This window comes from Ornithorhynchus anatinus, chromosome 8, assembly GCF_004115215.2.
Source record: "Ornithorhynchus anatinus isolate Pmale09 chromosome 8, mOrnAna1.pri.v4, whole genome shotgun sequence".
Taxonomy (NCBI): Eukaryota; Metazoa; Chordata; class Mammalia; order Monotremata; family Ornithorhynchidae; genus Ornithorhynchus; species Ornithorhynchus anatinus.
This window is the reverse complement of record NC_041735.1, coordinates 4,573,406-4,596,333: the sequence shown is the minus strand read 5'-3', so window position 1 is coordinate 4,596,333 and position 22,928 is coordinate 4,573,406. Positions and strand designations below refer to the sequence as shown.

Here is a 22,928-nt window from a genome sequence, read left to right as displayed (position 1 = left end):
TCCACCGGGCCACACGGGGTCGGCTCTGTAGCGTCCTTCTCCCCTACAGATCTCGCCTCAGCCGCGTAAACCGCTGACGGAAGGGAAAAGAATCCGGAGCCAACGCAAATGGCAATTACCCCATTCACCTGTTGGTTCCATTTTATTAACCTCCCCTATAAAACAAATAACCCAGGAACATCTGTTCAGCCCAACGTCCTTCTGCCCACCCTTGTACGACGGTTAAAATGCTCCTCATCCAAACGTTCCCTTTAGAGGAGCAAAACTGAACGGCGAATCCTTAACTAACGCTAGATCGGGAGGCTCATCTCTCACCGGTAGCCGGATGAATTGTTAGCTCAACAGATCGAAGACTGTGTCCGCCTCCCACCCCAATAAAGGGAGTGTGTTATCGCCAGCAGAAGGTTTTATTGGACCTAAGGTTTGGGGGAATTGCAGTTTTACATAAATACGGCCAGGAGCCATTACCCACGAGGCGAGGCCCAGTCTGTGACCATTACCACACTTCTGTAATTACGATCGCGTTTCCGGAAGAGGGGCTGTTCAGCGGAGGGCTTACCCTCCTCACCTAACAACTAGCCAGCTGGAACAATCTACCTGAAGGTCGGCACACAGGGTGGAAGGACGGAAGGGAAGCGTTTTTCCATTTGACTGAGAGAGAGAAAAAACATCAACGTCCCCAGTCTCTAAGAGGTTTTCAAACCGACGCAGTCCGCCGAGGGGGAGGACGGCAGAGCGGAGGGTCGATAGAGTCCACTTTGCGATTCCTAGGGAACTTCTTCCATATCCACGTCCTCTTGCAGTTTCTGTACCATTTTTTCTTCCAGCCGTTTTCCTTGAAATTAAAAACACACAACTGGATTACTCTCAAGACCGATCCACGAAGCCTCACGGAATCCCCGCGGTATCTATTGAGCGCTTACTGCGTGCAGAGCCCTGTTCTAAGCGCTTGGGAGGGTAGGGTTACAACGGAGCCGACAGACTTGATCCCTGCCCTCTGTTGTGCTTTGCTTTGTTGTGTGTTGTGCTTACAACGTAACTGGAGGGAACCTCTCGCTACGCATTCCCGTGTGAAGTTAATGAGCACGCTTGGATTCAATCACGAGAACTTTCCGGACTCGGTACCCTCGGAGAGAAGTTCGGCCACTCCGATGAGAGACTTTCATTCAGAGCAGGTGCCAAGATCACATCTTTTTTAACCCAACAGGCCTCACTGAAGAAAAATACAAAAAAACAGGCATGCCGAGCCATCGACCGGAACGCCTCACGAGCTAGCCTGCCATAGGCTGCGGTACACAATAAAACCCCGCCAGCACGGGAGTGATGGGACTGAAGAAAAATCAAGCACTCAATGAGTAACAGCAAACAAGAGAGTTCGTTCCTCCAATAAAGAGATGGCGCGTAGAACTGATCTCGTCCGTTTGCCACAGTGGCGTGACGGGAAACTGGTTTTGGGCAGAGCTAATGTTGCTTCGGCTTCTGTAGAACAGTTAGGCTGGTGGGGTGAAAGCCTGGGGTAGGTGCCCCCGTTAACCTGTGAGAAAAGGAGCCGGGAGGCGCCCGCTAAACGGGACCTGCTTGTGCGTTCGTGGCGGAAAAAGGGAACCGTGCAATACAGGTCTTGGATTTGGGTCATTTCGCACCGTATCCCGAACCGGACGACCGCACGTAAGACATTCCCTTCGGAGAGAAAACTAGCCTCCCCTGCCCGCGGCGTAGGAAAGAATGGCCCGCCTGTGGCTTTCCTTGGCCTTCCCCTCCTCTGGACTAAGCTCCCCGTGGGCTGGGGAATACGTCGATTCACCGCAGTGCTCCGCACACCATCAGAGCTCATTCGATACCACTGATCGACCGACTCTGAGCGGCTCAGGGAGGAAAAAGCTAGGGAGCCCGAGCTCCGTAATTTATGACTTTGCAGTGGCATCTCTGCCCACGTGGGCCCAGGCCAGGGAGAACAGGCGGTCCCGTCCCTAGCCGCTGCCCACCCACCCACCTCCCGGCACATCCACTTGCTATTCCAGCTAAAGGAATTTTTCTCCGGCAGCAGCTCCCGACCACGTGACCGTTCTGATTTTAGGCTCCTGTGATCCCGGAGGCCTCGCCACCTCGCTACCGAAGAATGCCAACCAGCTCGCTGGAGACCGCTTGGTCCGACGAACCCGGTTTGTTTGGGTTTTTTTACCTGCCAGAGGAGCCCGAATGAGGTGGATGCTTTGCTTGACTTCTTTGATGTCTTGAACCTTCTGCAATTCTTTGCTCTTCTTCAACCTTGGGTAGAGAAGTGGAGAATTGGGAATGGGGGGAGAGTCATTCTATGAAATGACGCTCTCTCTCGAGAAGCGATGTTCACATCACTACATTTCACGGATGCCCCGGCTTCGTATGACCAATGCTCACTGAAAACTACCCTCTCACCCAGGGAAAGGTTGATGTACGCAAGACTTAAAAAGGTCATCCACACGGTCAACATCTCTGGTGGTTAAAAAAGAGTGTGTGGGTAATAATACACGCTACCTTTCTTTCCACATCGGATGCTCGATCTGGGACAACGGGTCTACCCACGGCCTATGATCTGGGCTGTCTGCATGAAGTGCTTTCCAAATAGGTTCTCTATAAACACGCTCTTACCGGTTCATGATGAATTTAGCTTGACGCTTCTGTTTGATCTCTTCCACTCTCTTCATTGCATCGACTACAAGAGAGAAAACAAAAACCCTTTTACAAAGCTTCCTGAACTCATCCAAGTGACAGGATGAGTAGTTTCCACCTCAGAAAACCCAATCAAATCTTCCCTTTCCTCAGGCTTCCCCTAAATCATTCCCACCGGAATTGAAACAGTAGCCTTCCCCAAATAAAATCCCTCTGGGGAGAACAGGGTCTTTATTCTGATCAACTGCTCACACACCATCTTTTTCATCACACCGAACTGGGCTTTAGAGAGACAACACACGCAAACAAATGGGAGAAGTAAATCTTTCCAAAGTAAATCCTTGCCGGACACCAAGCCTGTTCGTAGCCAGGCACCAAGGCTGTTCGTAGCCAGGCACTGGTGCTCCTCTGGTGCAGAGACCGAGGGCCCGAAACGATCCCGTTACTTCCAGGATCTCTGGCCTCATCCTGACTACCTTCGCCCTCTTCCTGGCAGCACGGCTCCTTCCCTTCGGCTAAATATTAAGGCGGTATTTTTGAACGGATGTCCAGCCTTCTGTACCGCTTGGAACGGCGGTGGGTGAGGCTTGGCTTTTCTAGAAAGGGCATCTGGTTTAAAATGGAAAAACGCACGGAATAAACTCGTGGCATCCCTTGAACCCGCCCCGTTTGGAACCTCGGGTGTGTTCCTCAGACAGGACTTCGGGGTTTAAGAATTTGCAAACGTCACCGCCGTGAGATCCCTCACTGGCTCCTCCCGAGAAACGCCGGCCGCCCCACGAGCCTTACCGGTCTTGTTCCAGAGCTCTCTCTCGTACTTGACCGGTTCGTTTCTCCGTTTTTCAAATTCGAATGAGTTGTCCTGCATTGGGAAAGAACGAGATAAAAAAATTATTAAGAAGGAATCAGGACCCCACCTGTCGGAGCTCACGGTATTGTTTCCAAACTGCACCACGTCGCTGATTTCTCACGACAAGACAGGCTGAGTAGAGCGGGCTCCGGTTCCTCTGCCCTGGGTAATACCGTGGTTCAAGTATCCTGTGGTTCCCAGCCCGCCTCATTTTGACCCAGGCGAGGGCTCTTTTTGGACTCCGGCCCAAAGTCAGAAATGGAGCCCGGGTGACCCCTCGATAGCCAACAGCCACCTCTGGGTTTGAGGGTATAGCTGTCAATTCGGCACACCCCTAGACTCTGGGGCTGCAGAAGGAATGTCGGCGTGTCCTCTTCTGACTCTGAAGCGGGGTCCGGGGAGGGCCCCGGACTCCCCTCTTCTTGCCCCCCGGGGGCCTCGGGGCTGGAAACCTGTTCTCCCTCCCCTCTTAGACTGTGAGCTCCATGTGGGACAGGGATAATGTCCAATCGGATTGCCATGTATCTACCCCGGCGCTCAGAACAGTGCTTGGCACATAGTAAATTCATTCATTCATTCAGTCATATTTATTGAGCACTTACTGTGCGCAGAACACTGTACTAAGTGCTTGGAAAATACAATTCGGCAACAGATAGAGACGATCCCTACTCGACACCGGGACAAATGCCACAATTACTAGTACACCCAGACCCTACACAGCTCCTCCATCCCCAATTGTTTACCCCTTAATTCAGCTACAGCAATCATTCACTGGTATTTACCGAGCACTCATTATGTGCCAAGCACCGTACTAAGCGCTTGGGAGAGTACAACAGAACAGAATTAGCGGACACCGGACACGTTTACTGCCCATAACGAGTCTACAGTCCAGAGGGGATCCTGCTAAGGGAGACCATAGTTCCTGAAACCAGAGTTATACCCGGAGTCTGTAATAACAGCAAGTCACTTAACTTCTCTGGGCCTCGGGGACCTCATCTATAAAATGGGGATGAAGACTGTGAGCCTCACATGGGACAACCTGATTCCCCTGTCTCTACCCCAGCGCTCAGAACAGTGCTCTGCACATAGTTAGCGCTTAACAAATACCAACATTATTATTTAAAATCGCCTGGGAGTCAAAGGACCTGGGTTCTAATCCTAGATTCCCCCTCTAGCCTGCTGTGTGACGTTGGGCATTCATTCACTCATCCGTTCCATCGTATTTATTGAGCGCTTACTGTGTGCAAAACACTGTGCTAAGCACTTGGAAAAATCATTTCACTTTCCTGTGCCCGTTCCTTCATCTGCAAAACGGGATTCAGTACCTCTTCTACTTAAGACTGTGAGCCCGCCGTGGGACCCGACTATCTTCTATTTCCCTCAGTGCTTAAAAAAGTGCTTGATGCATAGTAAGCCCTTAATAAACACTATCCATTTAAAGTGGATACTATCCACTTAAACACTATCCCTTTAAGTCCCAACCAAGGGACTTAACAAATACCTGCAAACATGTTACAGGATTTTTTTTTTGACCATTAATGGAAGGCGACCATTATCTTGGGCCTACTGGGCACCAGTGACCCCTGCCAGAGAGAGAATGGTAGGCTGGACGGGCCCCTGATACCTCCTAGAAATGGGGTTTCTTTCACTACTACTTTCTCAGGGTGAGATCCCAGCTGAACACTCAATTCCCCTTAGGCCGAAGGGAACCAGCCCGCGAGTCAGAGTTTTCGACCGGGGCCCGCTCCGCTTGCCAGGAAGCCCCGGCGGACCACTCGGCGGTCCAAACTGGACCAGCCACCAGGACTCTCGGGCCAGAGGACGGCAAAGAAACACAGCGGTTGTCCTTTGGACAAGGTGAATCTTCTGGACCAGGAACTACGGTTTACTCTCCAGAAAGACGCGGGGCGTCACGGAATAAGAAAGAGAAGGCCCGGCGGCAGGGCCGGAGAGGCGGGCTTCTCACGGTGGAGAAGTTACAACCCCAGCAAAAAGAAACGTACGCAACGAGGAAGACAGGAAGGGCCCCGAATCTCCCCGGTGCTGCCTCTCCGAGAAATGAACCAAGCCGGAGCTAAGTCTCTTCAACGTCCTTCTGCTCCAGATGCTCGGCACACGGTGAGCGCTCAATAAAGACGACTGAACGGATGAACGAATGGCCAAATGATACGGGGCCAGACGCGGTCCCGGCCGGGGATGCCGAGCAAGATGACTTTCCATCCGAGATTTTTTTAAAAATCTCCTACCCACCCCTACGAATAAATTTTTAGAAAAAGAATCGGTCGCTCCATCTGGTCTCAGCAGAGCAGTCGCAGTAAGATCTCTGGAAGTAAATGAGCACAGGCTGGCTCCTGGAGTCCAGATTGAGCGGCCAGTTTATCGCATACCTTCCAGCTCGGGTCGCTCTTCTCCCCCCACATCTCAACGATGCGGGAAACGGGAGGGCGCCCACATCAATCAACCCACCCTTTCCGAGCCGTCGGGGAAAAACTAACGACGGCATTTATCGCGGGCACTATCCGCGTCGCCAGCCGTTCCGAAGGGTGGCGACGGCCCTCGGCTGCCAGCAGCGATGGAGCCTTCAATTTAAAAGAGTTCCTGTCACACGCTGAAAGCCACTTAGCATTCGGCCCGCTCTCGGCAAGCACTAGCTGGCCATTTCCTCCCGGCTGCCCAAACTAAAGACAAAAAAAAACCATCATCGAAAACCCGTTAGAACCCCTTCCTGCCTGTTCTTCGGTAAGTGTTGAAGATTCTCCCGTTGGGCTTATACCGGGGGCAAAAGTTTGGTCAACACTATTACCTTAATCTCTAGACTTAAGCTATTTGTGGGCAGGGAATGTGTCTTGTTCGAGAAGCAGCGCGGCTCAGTGGAAAGAGCCTGGGCTTCGGAGTCAGAGGTCATGGGTTCGACTCCCGGCTCTGCCACTTGCCAGCTGTGTGACTGTGGGCAAGTCACTTAACTTCAATGTGCCTCAGTTACCTCATCTGTCAAGTGGGGATTGACTGTGAGCCTCATGTGGGACAACCTGTTTACCCTGTATCCACCCCAGCGCTTAGAACAGTGCTCTGCACATAGTAAGCGCTTAACAAATACCAACGTTATTATTATCGTTCTAATGTACTCTCCCAAGTGCTCAGTACAGTGCTCTGCACACAGTAAGCACTCAGTAAACTCTGCATAGCCGACCGGTACCCAGAAACGGCTTGGTAACACACTACGAACACCGGATAGGTTGGGACGTGGGTCTGGGAGTCAGAAGGTCATGGATTCTAGCTCCGGCTCCCCCACGTGGATCTGCCACCTGTCAGCTGTGTGACTGTGGGCGAGTCACTTCACTTCTCTGTGCCTCAGCTACCTCATCTGTAAAATGGGGATTAATAATAATGTTGGTATTTGTTAAGCGCTTGCTATGTGCAGAGCACTGTTCTAAGCGCTGGGGGAGATCCAGGGTCATCGGGTTGTCCCACGTGAGGCTCCCAGTCTTCATCCCCATTTCACAGATGAGGTCATTGAGGCACAGAGCAGCGAAGTGACTTGCCCACAGTCACACAGCTGACAAGTGACAGAGCCGGCATTCGAACCCATGACCTCGGACTCCCAGGCCCAGGCTCTTGCCACTGAGCCAGGCTACTTCCCTAAGACTGTGAGCCTCACGTGGGACAACCTGATGACCCTGTATCTCCCCCAGCGCTTAGAACAGTGCTCTGCACATAGTAAACGCTTAACAAATGCCAACATTATTAGTATTACTATGTGACCTTGGGCGAGTCATTTCACTTCGCGGGGCCTCAGTGACCTCATCTGTAAAATGGGGATTGAGACTGCGAGCCCCAAGTGCGACAGGGACTGTGTCCCTCCCCATTTGCTTTCATTCACCCCAGCGTTTTACAACGGTGGCTGGCACAAGGTAAGGGCTTAAGAAACACCGTAATTATCACTACTACTGTGATTTTTAAAATATCAACATTCCCAGGAGCCTGTGAAGATGCCACCATTTAAAATGGAGAATTAAGCCGGAGCCACTATCAGCTCTCTCCCTGCATAAAGGGCCGAAACGAAACCGCGTGATAAGAAAAGCTGCCTGCTGAGAAGCTCTCTGCACGCCGAGAAGCACCACGGCTTAGTGGGACAGAGCCACGGGCCTGGGAGTCAGAGGGTCATGGGTTCTAATCCCGGCTCTGCCACGTGTCTGCTCCTCGGGCAAGTCACTCAACTGGGCCTCAGTGACCTCTTCTGTAAAATGGGGATTAAGGGCGTAAGCCCTATGTGGGACAGGGACTGGGTCCAACCCGATGACCTATCTACCCCAGCGCTTAGAACGGTGCATGGCACAGAGTAAGCGCTTAACAAGTACCATCATTATTATTATATCAAACTAAATCGCTAAAGCTGCTTCTTCCACAAGCTCTCTGTGCCAGTTGGTGCATGATCCAATGGGAAGCAGCGGGGCTCAGTGGAAAGAGCCTGGGCTTCGGAGTCAGAGGTCAGGGGTTCGACTCCCGGCTCTGCCACTTGTCGGCTGTGTGATTGTGGGCGAGTCACTTCACTTCTCTGGGCCTCAGTGACCTCATCTGTAAAATGGGGATTAACTGTGAGCCTCACGTGGGACAACCTGATTACCCTGTATCTCCCCCGGCGCTTAGAATAGTGCTTGGCACATAGTAAGCGCTTAACAAATACCAACATTATCATCCAATACAGGGGCCAACTACTCGAGGTGGGGTTGGGCTAAGGCGGACAGGCGGAAGCCAACACCACAGCTTTAATTCTCATTCATTCATTCGATCAATTGAATTTATTAAGCGCTTACTGTGTGCAGAGCCCACAGGGCACTGTAATAACGGCGGCATTTGTTAAGCGCTTACTATGTGCCGAGCACTGTTCTAAGCGCTGGGGGTATACAAGGTAATCAGTCTGTCCCACGTGGGGCTCACAGTCTTCACCCTCATTTTACAGATGAGATAACTGAGGCCCAGAGAAGTGAAGTGATTTCCCCAGAGTCACACAGCTGACAAGCGGCGGAGCCGGGATTAGAACCCACGACCTCTGACTCCCAAGCCCGGGCTCTTTCCACTGAGCCACGCTGCTTCTTCTTTTCATGCCCCCTACCTCAGCAAGGACACCACCTGGCAAACTTTGCCTAATTGAAAAGCGCTTTCCCAGGTTCGCTTTCATCTTCTTTAACTCTACAGTCGCGGGAAAACAGGTCAGCTCCCCCCACCCCTACTCTCAATTGACAAGGCTCGGTGAAAGCTTGTAAAGCTTTTGATGAAGAAAACCGCTAGAAAAATTTTCAAAATATAACTTGCAATGGGATCTCCCAATGCCTTAATTCGCGGAGAATAGGGAGCAATTTATGGCCCATCAAAAGAGCAGTAGGAAAGAACATAAATCCGCCGGGAATTTTATCCAACATGAATCTCATTCTTACCCATTTAAAGCTTTTAGCTCAATTTTCAAAGGGTAAATCTGAAAGGGCAGATTATCAAAGCAGGACGTGAAAAGGGGCCCGGCTACAGGACGCGCTAATTAAAGACTGTGTGGCGGCCCCATTAAGAGTCACATTCTTCGAGAAGGGCCTCTGGAAAGTTACATAAAGTCGCTGCGGGTCACCAGTAACATTCAAGTCTTTTTTAGAAAACGCTATTTGTTAAGGGCTTACTATGTGCCAGGCACTTTACTAAGCACTGGGCTAGATACGAGATAAACAGGTTGGACACGTCCATGTGGGGCTCACAGTCTTGATCCCCATTTCACAGATCAGGTAACTGAGGCACAGAGAAGCGACTTACCCAAGGTCACAGAGCAGGCACAAGGCGGACCTTGGGTTAGAATCCAGGTTCTTCTGACTCCCAGGCCTTGCTTTATCCACTAGACTAAGCTTCTTAGGACTCCTAATTTAATACTAAAAAAGCTAAATGTCCTTTTTCTTAACTGTATGTCATTTAACAAAGTCCTCGACGGCCACTGTGGGTAGGAAACACGCCCACCAACTCTGTTATAGGATTGATCGATACACTCAAAGGGCAGATAGTTATCGATTCACCGAGAAGCCACTATTTCTTCAGTTTCCTCCTCTCGTGAGGAAGAAGCCCTAGTTCCCCGCTCTGCACACAATAAGCGCTCAATAAATATCATCGACTGAAGAAGTCGTCCGCATCGACGGTATTTACTGAGCACTTACTGGGGGCAGTACGTTCGGAAGAAGACATTCCCTTGTCGAGCGTGCCTCAATCCCCGCCGAAAGAGAAAATACTTCCACTTCGGCTTCTTTCCTGACGAGAAAAGGCCAATTTCCTTAGAAATGACCCAATCCACATGTTCAAACAAAAAGCCAGACCCCATTTTCGCTGTAGTGTCAAGGAAAATAGGAGGCTGGTCTTTGCTGTCAAAGAGCAGGTACTCGTGGTTGTGGACATTACAGCTTCTTCCTCATTTCCAGGCAAGCGGCAGAAGCGAGAAGGAATTGTAAGTCCGGAGTTTTTGTTTCTGGACCTGGCTCTAATCATGGGTGTGAAACACTCAGCCTCCCCTGAGGAAATCCAAAATTTTGGCCTAGACGCTTCCCCCGCCGGAGACGTGCATTCTTTTAAATGAGAGAATGTACCGAGATGAGGCTGATCCCACGTGAATCTCTCAATTACGAAAGAGAATTCTCTTAGAGGACATGTCTGACACCTCTTACTGCTCGACTGCGGGGCTGAAGTCCACCGCGCTTTATTCCAGAGGTGGGTGGGAGAAGGACAATTGGGCTTTCCCAAAATTGTACTGTTCACAGCGAGGTGGAAGCGGCTCCAGCGTACCGTACGTTTGCCAAGATTCCCCCCCCCCCCATCCAAAACCTGGACGCTGAGCCAGCTTGTGACTGCCAGGACACGGTTCTGCCGGGATGGGACCCGGCATTCCGGGATTCAAAAATGGATCTGCTCTTTTCTCGCGGTGGGGAACCTGCCTACGGATCGGGTCATTTTTGTTTCCAAAAAGCTGACTAGGGAGCTGAAGATGGGTGCCTCCTAAACACAGTGAAATCTGAGGAATTCCACAAATTCCCCAAGGCTTACTCTAGCCAGAGATGGAGAGAACCGAATGGTCTGACCCTTTGCCGGGCAGGCCACCCAACTCCCGTTGGTGCCCGGTCTTGTGTTTTTCTGACGGGACGGGCAGCTGTGAATCTCCCTAGGCTATTCCCTCGGACGCTCGGAAGCTATCGGGGGCCTCGACTGTCTGAAAAAAGTGGCTTCCGTTTCGCCGGCAGTCGGACCGGAGCCGCTGTCCAAGGCCTTAATAATGTTGGTGTTTGTTAAGCGTTTACTATGTGCAGAGCACTGTTCTAAGCGCTGGGGTAGATACAGGGTAATCAGGTTGTCCCACGTGAGGCTCGGTTAATCCCCATTTTACAGATGAGCTAACTGGGGCACAGAGAAGTGATTTGCCCACAGTCACGCAGCTGACAAGTGGCAGAGAAGGAATTCGAACCCATAACCTCTGACTCCCAAGCCCGCGCTCTTTCCACTGAGCCACGCTGCTTCTCAGTTTTCAGGCCTTAGTTTGACTGCCGCTGCTCTGTGTGGGCCACGGCCCTTCTCTACCTCTGCCGTTTGTCTGCTGCGTGACCTTGGCCAAGTCGCTGCACTTCTCGTTGCCTCGGTTACCTCATCTGCAGAATGGGGATTGAGACCGTGAGCCTTTGTGGGACGGGGACTGTGTGCGACGCAATTTGCCTGTACCCACCCCAGCGCTCGGCAGAGTGCACGGCACACAGGAAGGGCTTAACAAATGCCACAATTATCATTATCCTCCCTGGGGCTCCAGGTTGCCAGGTTTGATCCGGGACAAATGACGTTATGAGCCCACTCAACCCGATATTCCAGGGCGTCCGGTCATCTGAAGCATGGTGAAGCAGCGTGGCTCAGTGGAAAGAGCACGGGCTTTGGAGTCAGAGGTCATGAGTTCAAATCCCAGCTCTGCCACTTGTCAGCTGTGTGACCGTGGGCGAGTCACTTAACTTCTCTGTGCCTCAGTTCCCTCATCTGTAAAATGGGGATGAAGACTGTGAGCCCCACGTGGGACGACCTGATTCCCCTGTGTCTACCCCAGCGCTTAGAACAGTGCTCTGCACATAGTAAGCGCTTAACAAATACCAACGTTATTATTATTATTATTATCTGAAGGTGGCCCCGGCCTGACACTTGAAAGAGCCGGATTTTCCCAGAGCCAAGTTTCCTCTGGCAGTAACGAGAGCTTGGCCACACTGGACAAGTTTTCCCTGGAATCGTCGGCAGCTCGAGGAAAGGAAGCACGGGTCAGGGAGCACTCTGGGAAAGGAGATGAATCACGTATTCCGACCCTTCCCGTTCCCCCCGGGCCTGGCCACGGATCCCAAGCCAAGGTGTTGGGTGAGCCTTACTCACCACGGTGAGCTCCTTCCCAGCCGCCTTCCGGAACGCTTTGGTCCACCGGACCTTCCGGGGGTTGCGCTTCTTCTTGAAGTTCTTGTGGCATTTGGACTTGCAGAATCGGAAGACCTGGAAGACAACGGCAAACGACCGGTAGAGAGGGGGCGGTCGGTACCCCTCCTCTGAGAAAACGTCGATGTCCCGCTAGCCCTAAATATTCCGAGGGTAGAAAAGCCGCGCGTCCCGGTTTCGGAGCCGTGATCTGCGCGGTCCCCCTCTGACGAAACCATTCGAGAGCTCGAAAACGGGGGTCTGACCAGGGTGGAAGAATGAAACCCGCCGCGTCTGGGGGGGCGGGGAGATCAGGACGTCCAAGCCAGACCCCTTCTCGAAGACCCTCTTGGTTTTCAACTCCCTTCAATAAAAAACCTGTAACATAAGGAAGAGCGGCCTGGGGGAGTCACATGGGCTCTAACAGGTCCGGACTCTGATCGAAAAACATTCTTGGGCGTTTCATGATTTCTGATATGAACCCAAAGAGGAAGGGAATTGGGGGTGGCTGAAAGGGGATCAGAGTGAGATCCTGGATGGGGGGGCGAGGGCTCTCTCTGGCCCCCCTCCCCTAGTTGCCTAAAAAACTGGAAAGACCCGACAGGGCCCTACCCCAATTTGGGAGGAACTAAATTCCTTCCTGCAACTCTCTTCTCGGTCACGCCACCGATTTTTCTCCCAAGTGATCTGAGCTGCATATAACTGTGCTTCCTCACAATTTTGAAGCTTTGATCTCCCTCTGAATCTTTGGAACACGCAGGCCTCATTATGCGAGACTAAAATGACCCGTTTTGAAGACTGGCAGAAAGGAAAAGTAATCTTAAGGGGTTTTGCAGAGAAACCCCATCTAAGTCAGCAGAACGCCATTCCTCGGTGGCAATTCCTCATGAGAGGACAAGTGACCGGAAAAATAAGAAACCATTTCCCTACGCCGAGTCGGACTGAGTAGTAAAAACCCCTGCTGGGAGAACTGCCTGTTCTTTGGAAAGCGTTGACGATTCTCATGATGGGATTATGGAGAGAGAGAGAGAGAGAGAAGTTTGGTCAACACTGTTACCTTTATCTCTAGACCGTAAGCTAGTTGCGGGCAGGGGAATGTGTGTGGTTTACTGTTCTACCGCACTCTCCCAAGCGCTTACTTCAGTGCTCTGCACACAGTAAGCACTCAACAAATACGGCTGAATTGAATAAATGAATTTGAATTCTGCTCCACAGCTCCTAACGAATCCTTTTGCTGCTTTAGCAGAAGCAGCGGGGCTCAGTGGAAAGAGCCCGGGCTGGGGAATCCGATGCTGTGGGTTCGAATCCCGGCTCTGCGCTTGTCGGCTGTGTGACTTTGGGCAAGTCACTTCACTTCTCTGTGCCTCAGTGACCTCATCTGTAAAATGGGGATGAAGACTGTTGGCCCCACATGGGCCAACCTGATCACCCTGTATCCTCCCCAGCGCTTAGAACGGTGCTTGGCGCACAGCGCTTAACAAATGCCATCATTATTATTATTATTTAACATATGGGGAAAACGGAGCCTGATGTTACTCACTACAGGTCCCGTGCTGCAGATGAGACAGCTGAGGCCCCGGACCCCCGGCCTAGAAAGGAACTACTGAATCATACACTGGCTCTCTCCGAGGATTTTGATAGCAATGGAGGGAGATTTTCTATCGCTCCTCACGACGACCTGGTGCCTGGCACTAACGACAGCACCGAGGACTGTCATAAGCATTTATTTCGGTGCTTCAATTTCTGCCCGTCTCCCCCGCTGGACCGTGAGATCCTGGAGGTCAAGGAATGATCGGTAGGGTTTACTGGGTGCTAACGTGGGCCAAACCCTCGGGAGCACATCACGGAATTCGAGCCGATCGAAGGCTCGCACACCTTCTATTTGGGGACTCTTTCCCAGGCTACGAGCTCCAGGGCTCTGCGCGCAGAAGAAGCTGAATCAATACTTTGGATTCTGATCTGCACATAATAAATACTTAATAATGAGGATATCGATGCCCCCAGCAGGTATTGACTGTGGTTTCCAGGGAAAGAAAAGTGTTTAACATGGTGTACCTTCAACCGACCCAGCAATCACATTACACGACCTACTGATGGAAAACATCCGTTGGGGGCAATGTTGTAAAAACATAATTACTACCTGTGGAAATAATGGAAAACTGAAGAACTGTTTCCTGCAGCAACAATTTTCTTTACCTGTCACCTCCCCAAGATTAGGATTTTCCTAATGAAAAGTTCTGCGTATTAAAAAAAAAACACCAAACCAGCAACGCACAATTCCTCAAATACTTTTCTAGAACTTCAGAATTATGGTCCAAGGTGGGTCCCCGCCGGGTCCAAAGTCCGGCCCACTGGCACTGATCCAGCCGAGGGAATTCTATATGACAGAGCTGCAAATGAGATGTTTCCAACAGCCGCTATTTCCTAAAATTCTCAACGCGCCGAATTCCGCATTTCCTCTCGTAGTCTGAAGCGATTTACATCGCCATGAGCGATCCAGCCTACTAAACTGCTTAGCCCAACGGGCAAAAGGCTGCCTGGAATAGAGAAGCGGTGCGGCTAGAGAAGCAGCGTGGCTCAGTGGAAAGAACACGGGCTTTAGAGTCCGAGGTCATGAGTTCGAATCCCAGCTCTTCCACTTGTCAGCTGTGTGACTGTGGGCAAGTCACTTCACTTCTCTGGGCCTCAGTTACCTCATCTGTAAAATGGGGATTAAGACTGTGAGCCCCACGTGGGACAACCTGATTCCCCTGTGTCTACCCCAGCGCTTAGAACGGTGCTCTAATCATTGCCTTGATTCTATTTAGTTGCCATTGTTTTTACGAGATGTTCTTCCCCTTGACTCTATTTATTGCCATCGTTCTTGTCCGTCCGTCTCCCCCGATTAGACCGTAAGCCCGTCAAACGGCAGGGACCGTCTCTATCTGTTGCCGACTTGTTCATTCCAAGCGCTTAGTACAGTGCTCTGCACATAGTAAGCGCTCAATAAATACTACTGAATGAATGCTCTGCACATAGTAAGCGCTTAACAAATACCGACATCATCATCATCATCATCATCAATGGGCAGACAGTGGAACTAATTCATTTCCAACACACCCCCTTCATAAACGAGTAGTTGTAATATTTATTGAGCAGCCCAAGTGCAAAGCATGGCACAGCGGAAGGATGGTAAGCTAAAATAAATTCCCTGCCTTCAAGGAGCTTATGTTCTAGAGAGAAGGGGAGACAGAGTATTAAGAGTGTAAACACTCTACGAGTATTTAGAGTGTAATCAAAACAAATAGCTGAATGGCTACACACCTAAGTGCTGAGGTTGGGTAGCTCGTTGTGGGCGGGGACTGTGTCTCCCCAACTCCGTTATATTGTATTTCCCCAAGCGCTTACTACAGAGCGCTCAATAACTACGATTGCCTGTGATTGACTGACTGCGGGGTTGCTGGAAATTCATCAGGGACGGCTGGATTTGGGGAAATAATAATAATGTTGGTATTTGCTAAGCGCTTACTATGTGCGGAGCACCGTTCGAACCGCTGGGGTAGATACAGGGTCATCAGGTTTAACCACGTGAGGCTCGTAGCCTTCATCCCCATTTTACAGATGAGGCAACTGAGGCCCAGAGAAGTGAAGTGACTTGCCCAAGGTGACACCGCAGACAAGTGGCGGAGCCGGGATTAGAACCCATCACCACCCGATTCCCAGGCCTGTGCTCTCTCCACTACATCACGCGCTTCTCCGTAACGAATTTACAGTCTTGAAGGGGAGGCAGACATAAATAGGAATAAGTAATTGAAAATGTATAATTTAAAGACATATACAGAAGTGCTGTGGGGTTGGGGGCCCACACAGAATTAGGATTTTAATTGGAAATGAAAGTACTTTTTAGAAGCATTCATTTTGGGAGTCTCTTGACTGCAGTTAGAGACTGTCAGAGACCAGAGATAACTTCAGCGCGGCTCAGTTTGAAGAGCCCGGGCTTGGGAGTCAGAGGTCATGGGTTCGAATCCTGGCTCTGCCACTTGTCAGCTGGGTGATTGTGGGCAAGTCACTTCACTTCCCTGGGCCTCAGTTGCCTCATCTGTAAAATGGGGATTGAGATGGTGAGCCCCACGTGAGACAGGGACTGGGTCCAACCTGACTAGCTTGTCTCCACCCCGGCGCTCAGTACAGAGCCTGGCACAGAGTAAGCGCTTAACAAATACCATCATCATTATTATAATAATGTTGGTATTTGTTAAGCGCTTACTATGTGCAGAGCACTGTTCTAAGCCCTGGGGGAGATCCAGGGTCATCAGGTTGTCCCACGTGAGGCTCCCAGTTAATCCCCATTTTCCAGATGAGGTCACTGAGGCCCAGAGAAGTGAAGTGACTTGCCCACAGCCACAAAGCTGACAAGGGGCAGAGCCGCGATTCGAATTCATGACCTCGGACTCCCAAGCCCGGGCTCTTTCCACTGAGCCACGCTGCTTCTTTCATTCATTCATTCAATCGTCTTGATTGAGCGCTTCCTATGTGCACAGCACTGTACTAAGCGCTTGGAATGAACAAGTTGGCAACAGACAGAGACAGTCCCTGCCTTTTGACGAAATCGAGTCAAGGGGAAGAACAGCTCATAAAAACAATGGCAACTACATGGCATCAGGGTGATGTACATCTCATTCAATAAACAAAATAAATAGGGTGTGCTTCTCTAGCAGATGCCATCATTGGGATTATTATTTAAAGGAGAAAAAGGATGGGCTTGTCTCCACCTCAACGCTTAGCACAGTGCCTGGCACCTGGTAAACGCTCAACAGATCCCATCATTATGATGATGATTATTATTATTAATTAAAAAATAAAAAGGGCCCTTCCCTCGCCCTCTCAGGCCTGAGGTGAGGCGGGCGCCACGTGCGCGCTGGGGGGGGGGGGGGGAAGGAGCGCATGCGCAGGCGCGCGCGCGAGGGAGCAAGCACCCCCCTGCGCATGCGCACTGGGGCCCCGGCCGCGCAGGAGGCCGCCGGCCGGAGCCCCCCCCCCCCCCCCCCGCCTCCGCCGTCCTTGGCCTCTCCGCCTCCTCACCTTGCAGTCGTTGCGGACGAACATCATGCCGTGGCCCGGGTAGATGGGCCCCGAGCAAAAGTAGCACTTCTCGATCCTCATCGCGCCGCCGGGCTCCGCGGGGCCAAGGAAGCGGAGGGTGAGCGCGCCACCGGAAGCGCCTCTCGACGGCTCCTCGCGGCGGCCAGAGCGGCCCCCGGCCGGAAGTCGGGGCGCCGCGCGCCCGCGGGTGACGTCATCCCGCCCCGGGCGCGCCGTCCACCGGCGCCCGCGGCGCCCCCTGGAGGCCATCGGGGAGCACTGCGGGCCCTTCTGGCCTCTTTGTCTAGCAGGAAAAATCCCCTGCTGCCTCCCCCCCTTTCTTTTTTTGGTACTTCTTAAGCGCCTATCCATTCATTCAGTCGTATTTATTGAGCGCCTACTGTGTGCAGGGGGAGTCAGAAGGTCATGGGTTCGAATCCAGGCTCTGCCATTGGTCTGCAATGTGACCTTGGGCAAATCACTCCCCTCCGGGCCTCAGTGACCTCATCTGGAAAATGGGGATGAAGACTGGGAGCCCCACGGGGGACAACCTGACTTCCTTGGATCTCCCCCAGCGCTTAGAACAGTGCCTGGCATGTAATAAGTGCTTAACAAATGCCAATAGTATTACTAATAATAATAATGTCAGTATTTGTTAAGCGCTTACTATGTGCAGAGTCCTCACACAAGGACTGTGCCTCAGTTACCTCATCTGGAAAATGGGGATGAAGACTATGAGCCTCATGTGGGACAACCTGATGACCCTGTATCTCCCCCAGCGCTTAGAACAGTGCTCTGCACATAGTAAGCGCTAAATACCAACATTATTATTATTATTAGAACTCACGACCCCTGACTCCCGAGCCCGGCTCCTTTCCACTAAGCCACGTTGCTTCTCTAAGCATATAATAGTTGCTGTTAGTGATTCTCAGGGGCAACTCAATGCAAACACAACCGGGAATTGCGTCTTGAGTGTGATCTCCAACTTAGCAGCACCATTTTGTATCCCCCCTCCCCCCGAGAAGCTTAATATAGTGCTCGGCCCAGTATTTAATAAACACCACAATTATCATTATTATGAACAGCAGCGACATTTCGAAGGAGTTCTTCCCTCTCCCTTGACCTTAAGCGCAACCAGAAATAAAATAATTTTCACACGCTGAAGTCTGACGGGTCCGTGTTTTTAATAGACATTCGGCATTAGGAAAAGCAGTTTCACCAAGGCAGCGCTTATTTTTACAAAGCGTTGTAAATAGGAAAATGCAGGGGACAGAAATATGGCACTTCAACATCAGGGAGCGAATCGCGTCAACTTTCTTCAGAGGCAATTCGATAGCGAACTCAGTTGCCGCCCGTCCGTACATCCCTCACTCCAGAAGAACCGCGTGCGATTTGGACTGTCGACCCCCTTCTTCAGCCTGATCCGGGCAGGATTTCTTAACTGGAAAGATGAATGGACGCACGCGCACACCCGCCCCATGTATTATTTAAAAACTCAAGTGTTAATTAAAAAAAAAACCTTGAGCCAACCCAAATATTCTTATTTAGTCCACTGAGGACAGAGGTAGTCCTCAAGGCACTGGGGAATGTGATGGGATCCTTCCCAAATGATCCCAAATCTCTTTCCGGGGTTTCCGGCCTAGTTAGATGTGAAGCATAACTGGCTCGTTATCCTCTGCCTGCCTTAATTCCCACCTGGTCCAACTCCAGGGTAGAATCCCACATTTGGGGCAGTGAGCAGGATAAGTCTTGCTATGTTTTACTGGAATCCCCCCTTTTCCTGTTCAGGGGTGTTGATTCTATCACAATGTTGCATTTAATAGCGCATCCAAAATTTACCCAAGGGTTTTAACGCTATTTAACCCTGTTTTCCCAAATGACGCAAGCTTCCTGCGCACACCGACCTTCGTCGGAAAGGGACAGCCACCTGAGAAGACTTCATCTCATGTTGCGGTTCAGGAACCTTGGGGTCACCCACAGGTCCACCGGTATTTTAATGCGTAAAAAGTCTCTCTCAGAGGGGAACTAACGGCACTAACTGCAGGAAACACGTCTTAGTGATCTATCCCTCCAACTGCCCTGTTTTTAAATTGGCATACTCGGATTTGGAAATACGTTTTGTGAGCCCAGTCTGGGCCAGAGAGGTGTGTGGCGGGCACTGCTGACGATCATGCTGAATATTATATATTATACGTGTTCTGGATTCTGATCTTGGCTCTGCCACGTGTCTGCCGCGTGACCCTGGCCAAGTCGTTTCACTCCTCTGTGCCTCACCTACCTCATCTGTAAAATGGGGACTGAGATGGTGAGTCCCACGCGGAGCAGGGACGGTGCTCGTTTCTAGCCAGCGCTTAGAGGGTCTGGCTGGTGGTAAACGCTTAAATACCACAATTATCGTCGTTCTGTTCGTAATCGCGATCAACCCCGGCCGAGATTTCCCGTCTATTGGACGGTAAATAAAATCCCCTCGAGGGCAGTGAAAAGGAGTGCTCCCACCCAAACCCCTCCCCCTAAAAAAAACAACCAAAAAATGCTCTCCCACAGTTCATCCATAATTGGGACAGGAAATGGACAAGGGAGAGGAAAGAGGCCCTGGGGACTCGCGTCCGCCACCCGATCGCTAAATCGTGGAGATTTCCAGGTATGACGTCTCACCACACTGGACCCATACCATTTTCAATCCAGGTTGGAAGGGAAAGGCGCTTCACGTGTGGTGTGGCGCAGACCATTTCAGGGCAGAGCAAGAGCTCGGCGGAAACGGGGTTGAACGCTTATTCTGCCCCTCGGTCCTGTTGAGACAATGGCGGGTCGGTGAGCGGGCCTCCTCAGAGATGGACTCGACTGAACGGGTCTGGACCGTCGCCTCCGGTGGGGTTTTTGGCTCCCGTCTCGGGTATGGTTGGAGTTTAGAAAACTCGAGTTCCAGCGGTGCCGCCCGAGGCCCAGTCCGATGGCGGCTTCCCGGGCTCGGGAAGAAGGAAGGGGGAGAGTCGGGAGAGCGGCACGGTGACCACCGCCCGGGCACGTGCGACCGGCCGGCGACTGCTTTGGCGGGAACGGCTTCCCATCGTGGGCTAAGGTGGCGGGGCGAGACCCGGATGGACGCCGGACCGGCCGGGGGTCAACGGGGGCCGGCGCCTCGGCCCCGTAAACCGCCACCGGCCCGGATTCCGACCGTAAAGAGAGTCCACGGCTCCGCCACGGCCCGGGGCCTTCCCCGGCCGCTCAACAACCGCACCCGCCCTTCTCCTTGTCTTGGAAGCGGTCGGGGGAGCCGTGGCCGTTGGAGCGCACCACCCCTTCCGGGATCCAGGAGCGGTCCACGCACCGTTCCATGCGCTTCATGATCAGGTCCAGGAGCGTCTCGATGGCCTTGCCCACGTTGGCCCCGGTGGCGGCACTCGTCTCCAGGTACGGGATCCTGGAAGGGAGGCGGGCCCGGACGCGGGGTGAGGGGTGAGGGTGGGGGTCCCCTTCCGCCCCACCCCGACTCATCCCGGGGTCGCGTTGCCCGTCCCGAGCCGGCGCTGCCTCTGCCGACCATCGGCTCCATTCTCCCCTCCACGCTGGGGAACGGGCAGCCCTCTGGACCGTAAGCTCGTTGTGAGCAGAGAATATATAATAAGAGGTCATGGGTTCGAATCCCAGCTCTGCCACTTGTCAGCTGTGTGACTCTGGGCAAGTCACTTCACTGGGCCTCAGTGATCTCATCTGGAAATACGGGGATTGACTTGAGCCTCGGGTGGGACAACCCGATTACCCTGTATCTACCCCGGCGCTTAGAACAGTGCTCTGCACAGAGTAAGCGCTTAACAAATACCAACATGATTATTCTCTGGGTCTCAGTTACCTTATCTGGAAAATGGGGATGAAGACTGTGAGCCTCACGTGGGACAACCTGAGGACCCTGTATCTACCCCAGCGCTTAGAACAGTGCTCTGCACAGAGTAAGCGCTTAACAAATACCAACATGATTATTCTCTGGGTCTCAGTTACCTCATCTGGAAAATGGGGATGAAGACTGTGAGCCTCACGTGGGACAACCCGAGGACTCTATCTACCCCAGCGCTTCGAACAGTGCTCTGCACAGAATAAGCGCTTAAATACCAACATTATTTGTTAAGCGCTTACTATATGCCAAGCACTGCGGCCAAGACGCCCCATCCCAGAGTAGGAATTGGGGCAGGAGAGGGAGATGGGAGAAGCAGCGTGGCCTAATGGAAAGAGCTAGGGCCGGAGAGTCAGGAGACCTGGGTTCTAATCCCGGCTCCGCCACCTGTCTGCGGTGAGACCTTGGGGAGGTCACGTCACTTCTCTGTACCTCAGGTGCCTCATCTGCAAAATGAGGGTTCACTATCTGTTCTTCCTCCTCCTCCATATATTGTGAGCCCCATGTGAGACATGGATTGTGTCCAACCTGATTAACTTGTTGATACCCTATTGTTTAGTATTCATTCATTCATTCAATAGTATTTATTGAGCGCTTACTATGTGCAGAGCACTGTACTATGCGCTTGGAATGAACAAGTCGGCAACAGATAGAGACAGTCCCTGCCGTTTGACGGGCTTACGGTCTAATCGGGGGAGACGGGCAGACGAGAACAACGGCAATAAATAGCGTCGAGGGGAAGAACATCTGTAAAAACAGTGCCTGGCACACAAACACTCAAATACCAATACCATATCCCCCCGTTCTCACCTAACCCACCGTCGACCCCCGGCCCCCGTCCTCCCGCGGTCCCGGAACGCCCTCCCTCCTCACCTCCGCCAAACTCATTCTCTTCCCCTCTTCAAAGCCCTACTGAGAGCTCACCTCCTCTAGGAGGCCTTCCCGGACTGAGCTTCTCCTTTTCCCTCTGCTTCCTCTTTTCCCCTTCCCCTTCCCCTCCCCTCAGCTAAGCCCCCTTTCCCTCCGCTCCTCCCCCTCTCCCTTCCCCTCCCCTCAGCACTCTGCTCCTCTGTCTATATTTTTATTACCCTATTTATTTTGTGAATGAGGTGTCCATCCCCTTCATTCTATTTACGTGATTAAGTTGTCTTGTTTTTGTCTGCCTCCCCCAGTTAGACTGTGGGCCCGTCAATGGGCGAGGATTGTTTCTATCTGTTGCCGAATTGTCCATTCCAAGCGCTTAGTACAGTGCTCTGCACACGGTAAGCACTCAATAAATACTATTGAATGAGTGAAAGCACCGGCCCCCTTCAAATCCCTGAGAGCCCCCCTCCTCCAGGAGGCCTTCCCAGACTAAGCCCCCCTTTCCCTCTGCTCCCTCTCCATCACCCCGACTCGCTCCCTTCGCTCTACCCTCCTCCCCACCCCACAGCATTTCCGTATATATGTACATATTTCAAGCGTATGTACATAATTCAATTCATAATTCATAATATGTACATAATTCAAGCGCTTAGTACAGTGCTCTGCACATAGTAAGCGCTCAATAAATACTATTGAATATTTATCATTCTAATTCTATATATTTGTATTGATGATGTGTATAGATCTATAATTCTATTTCTTTATAATGATGCTACTGATGCCTGTTTACTTGTTTTGATGTCTGTTTCCCCCCTTCTGGCCTGTGAGCCCGCAGTGGGCAGGGATTGAGAAGCAGCGTGGCTTAGTGGAAAGAGCCTGGGTTTGGGAGTCAGAGGTCATGGGTTCGAATCCCAGCTCTGTCACTTGTCAACTGTGTGACTGTGGGCGAGTCACTTCACTTCTCCGTGGCTCAGTTGCCTCATCTGTAAAATGGGGATGAAGACTGGGAGCCTCACGTGGGACAACCTGATGAACCTGTATCTACCCCAGCGCTTAGAACAGTGCTCTGCATATAGTAAGCGCTTAAATACCAACATTATTATTGTCTCTTTTTGTTGCTGAACTGTACTTTCCAAGCGCTTAGGACAGTGCTCTACACAAAGT

General features: G+C 51.7%; 2 protein-coding genes across 6 annotated transcripts in view; both read right to left on the bottom strand.

Moving 5' to 3' along the window:
- Window positions 1-388: 388 nt before the first annotated feature.
- Window positions 389-17,191, bottom strand: RSL24D1 (ribosomal L24 domain containing 1). The gene is made up of 6 exons (XM_029071206.2): window positions 17,012-17,191; window positions 11,915-12,028; window positions 3,439-3,511; window positions 2,629-2,692; window positions 2,183-2,268; window positions 389-835 (listed from the first exon to the last, which is right to left on the bottom strand). The coding sequence occupies exons 1-6, from the start codon at window positions 17,090-17,092 to the stop codon at window positions 768-770; spliced, it is 486 nt and encodes a 161-aa protein (XP_028927039.1). The 5' UTR covers window positions 17,093-17,191; the 3' UTR covers window positions 389-767.
- A 980-nt stretch (window positions 17,192-18,171) lies between these two features.
- RAB27A (RAB27A, member RAS oncogene family) overlaps window positions 18,172-22,928 on the bottom strand; it is a 54,258-nt gene continuing 49,501 nt past the window's right edge. For all 5 annotated transcript variants that reach the window (XM_029070935.2, XM_029070934.1, XM_029070933.2 and 2 more), the window contains exon 7: window positions 18,172-20,432. In XM_029070935.2, coding sequence (XP_028926768.1) covers window positions 20,237-20,432 — 196 coding nt within the window. In that variant the 3' untranslated portion in view covers window positions 18,172-20,236. The remainder of the gene's footprint in view (window positions 20,433-22,928) is intronic.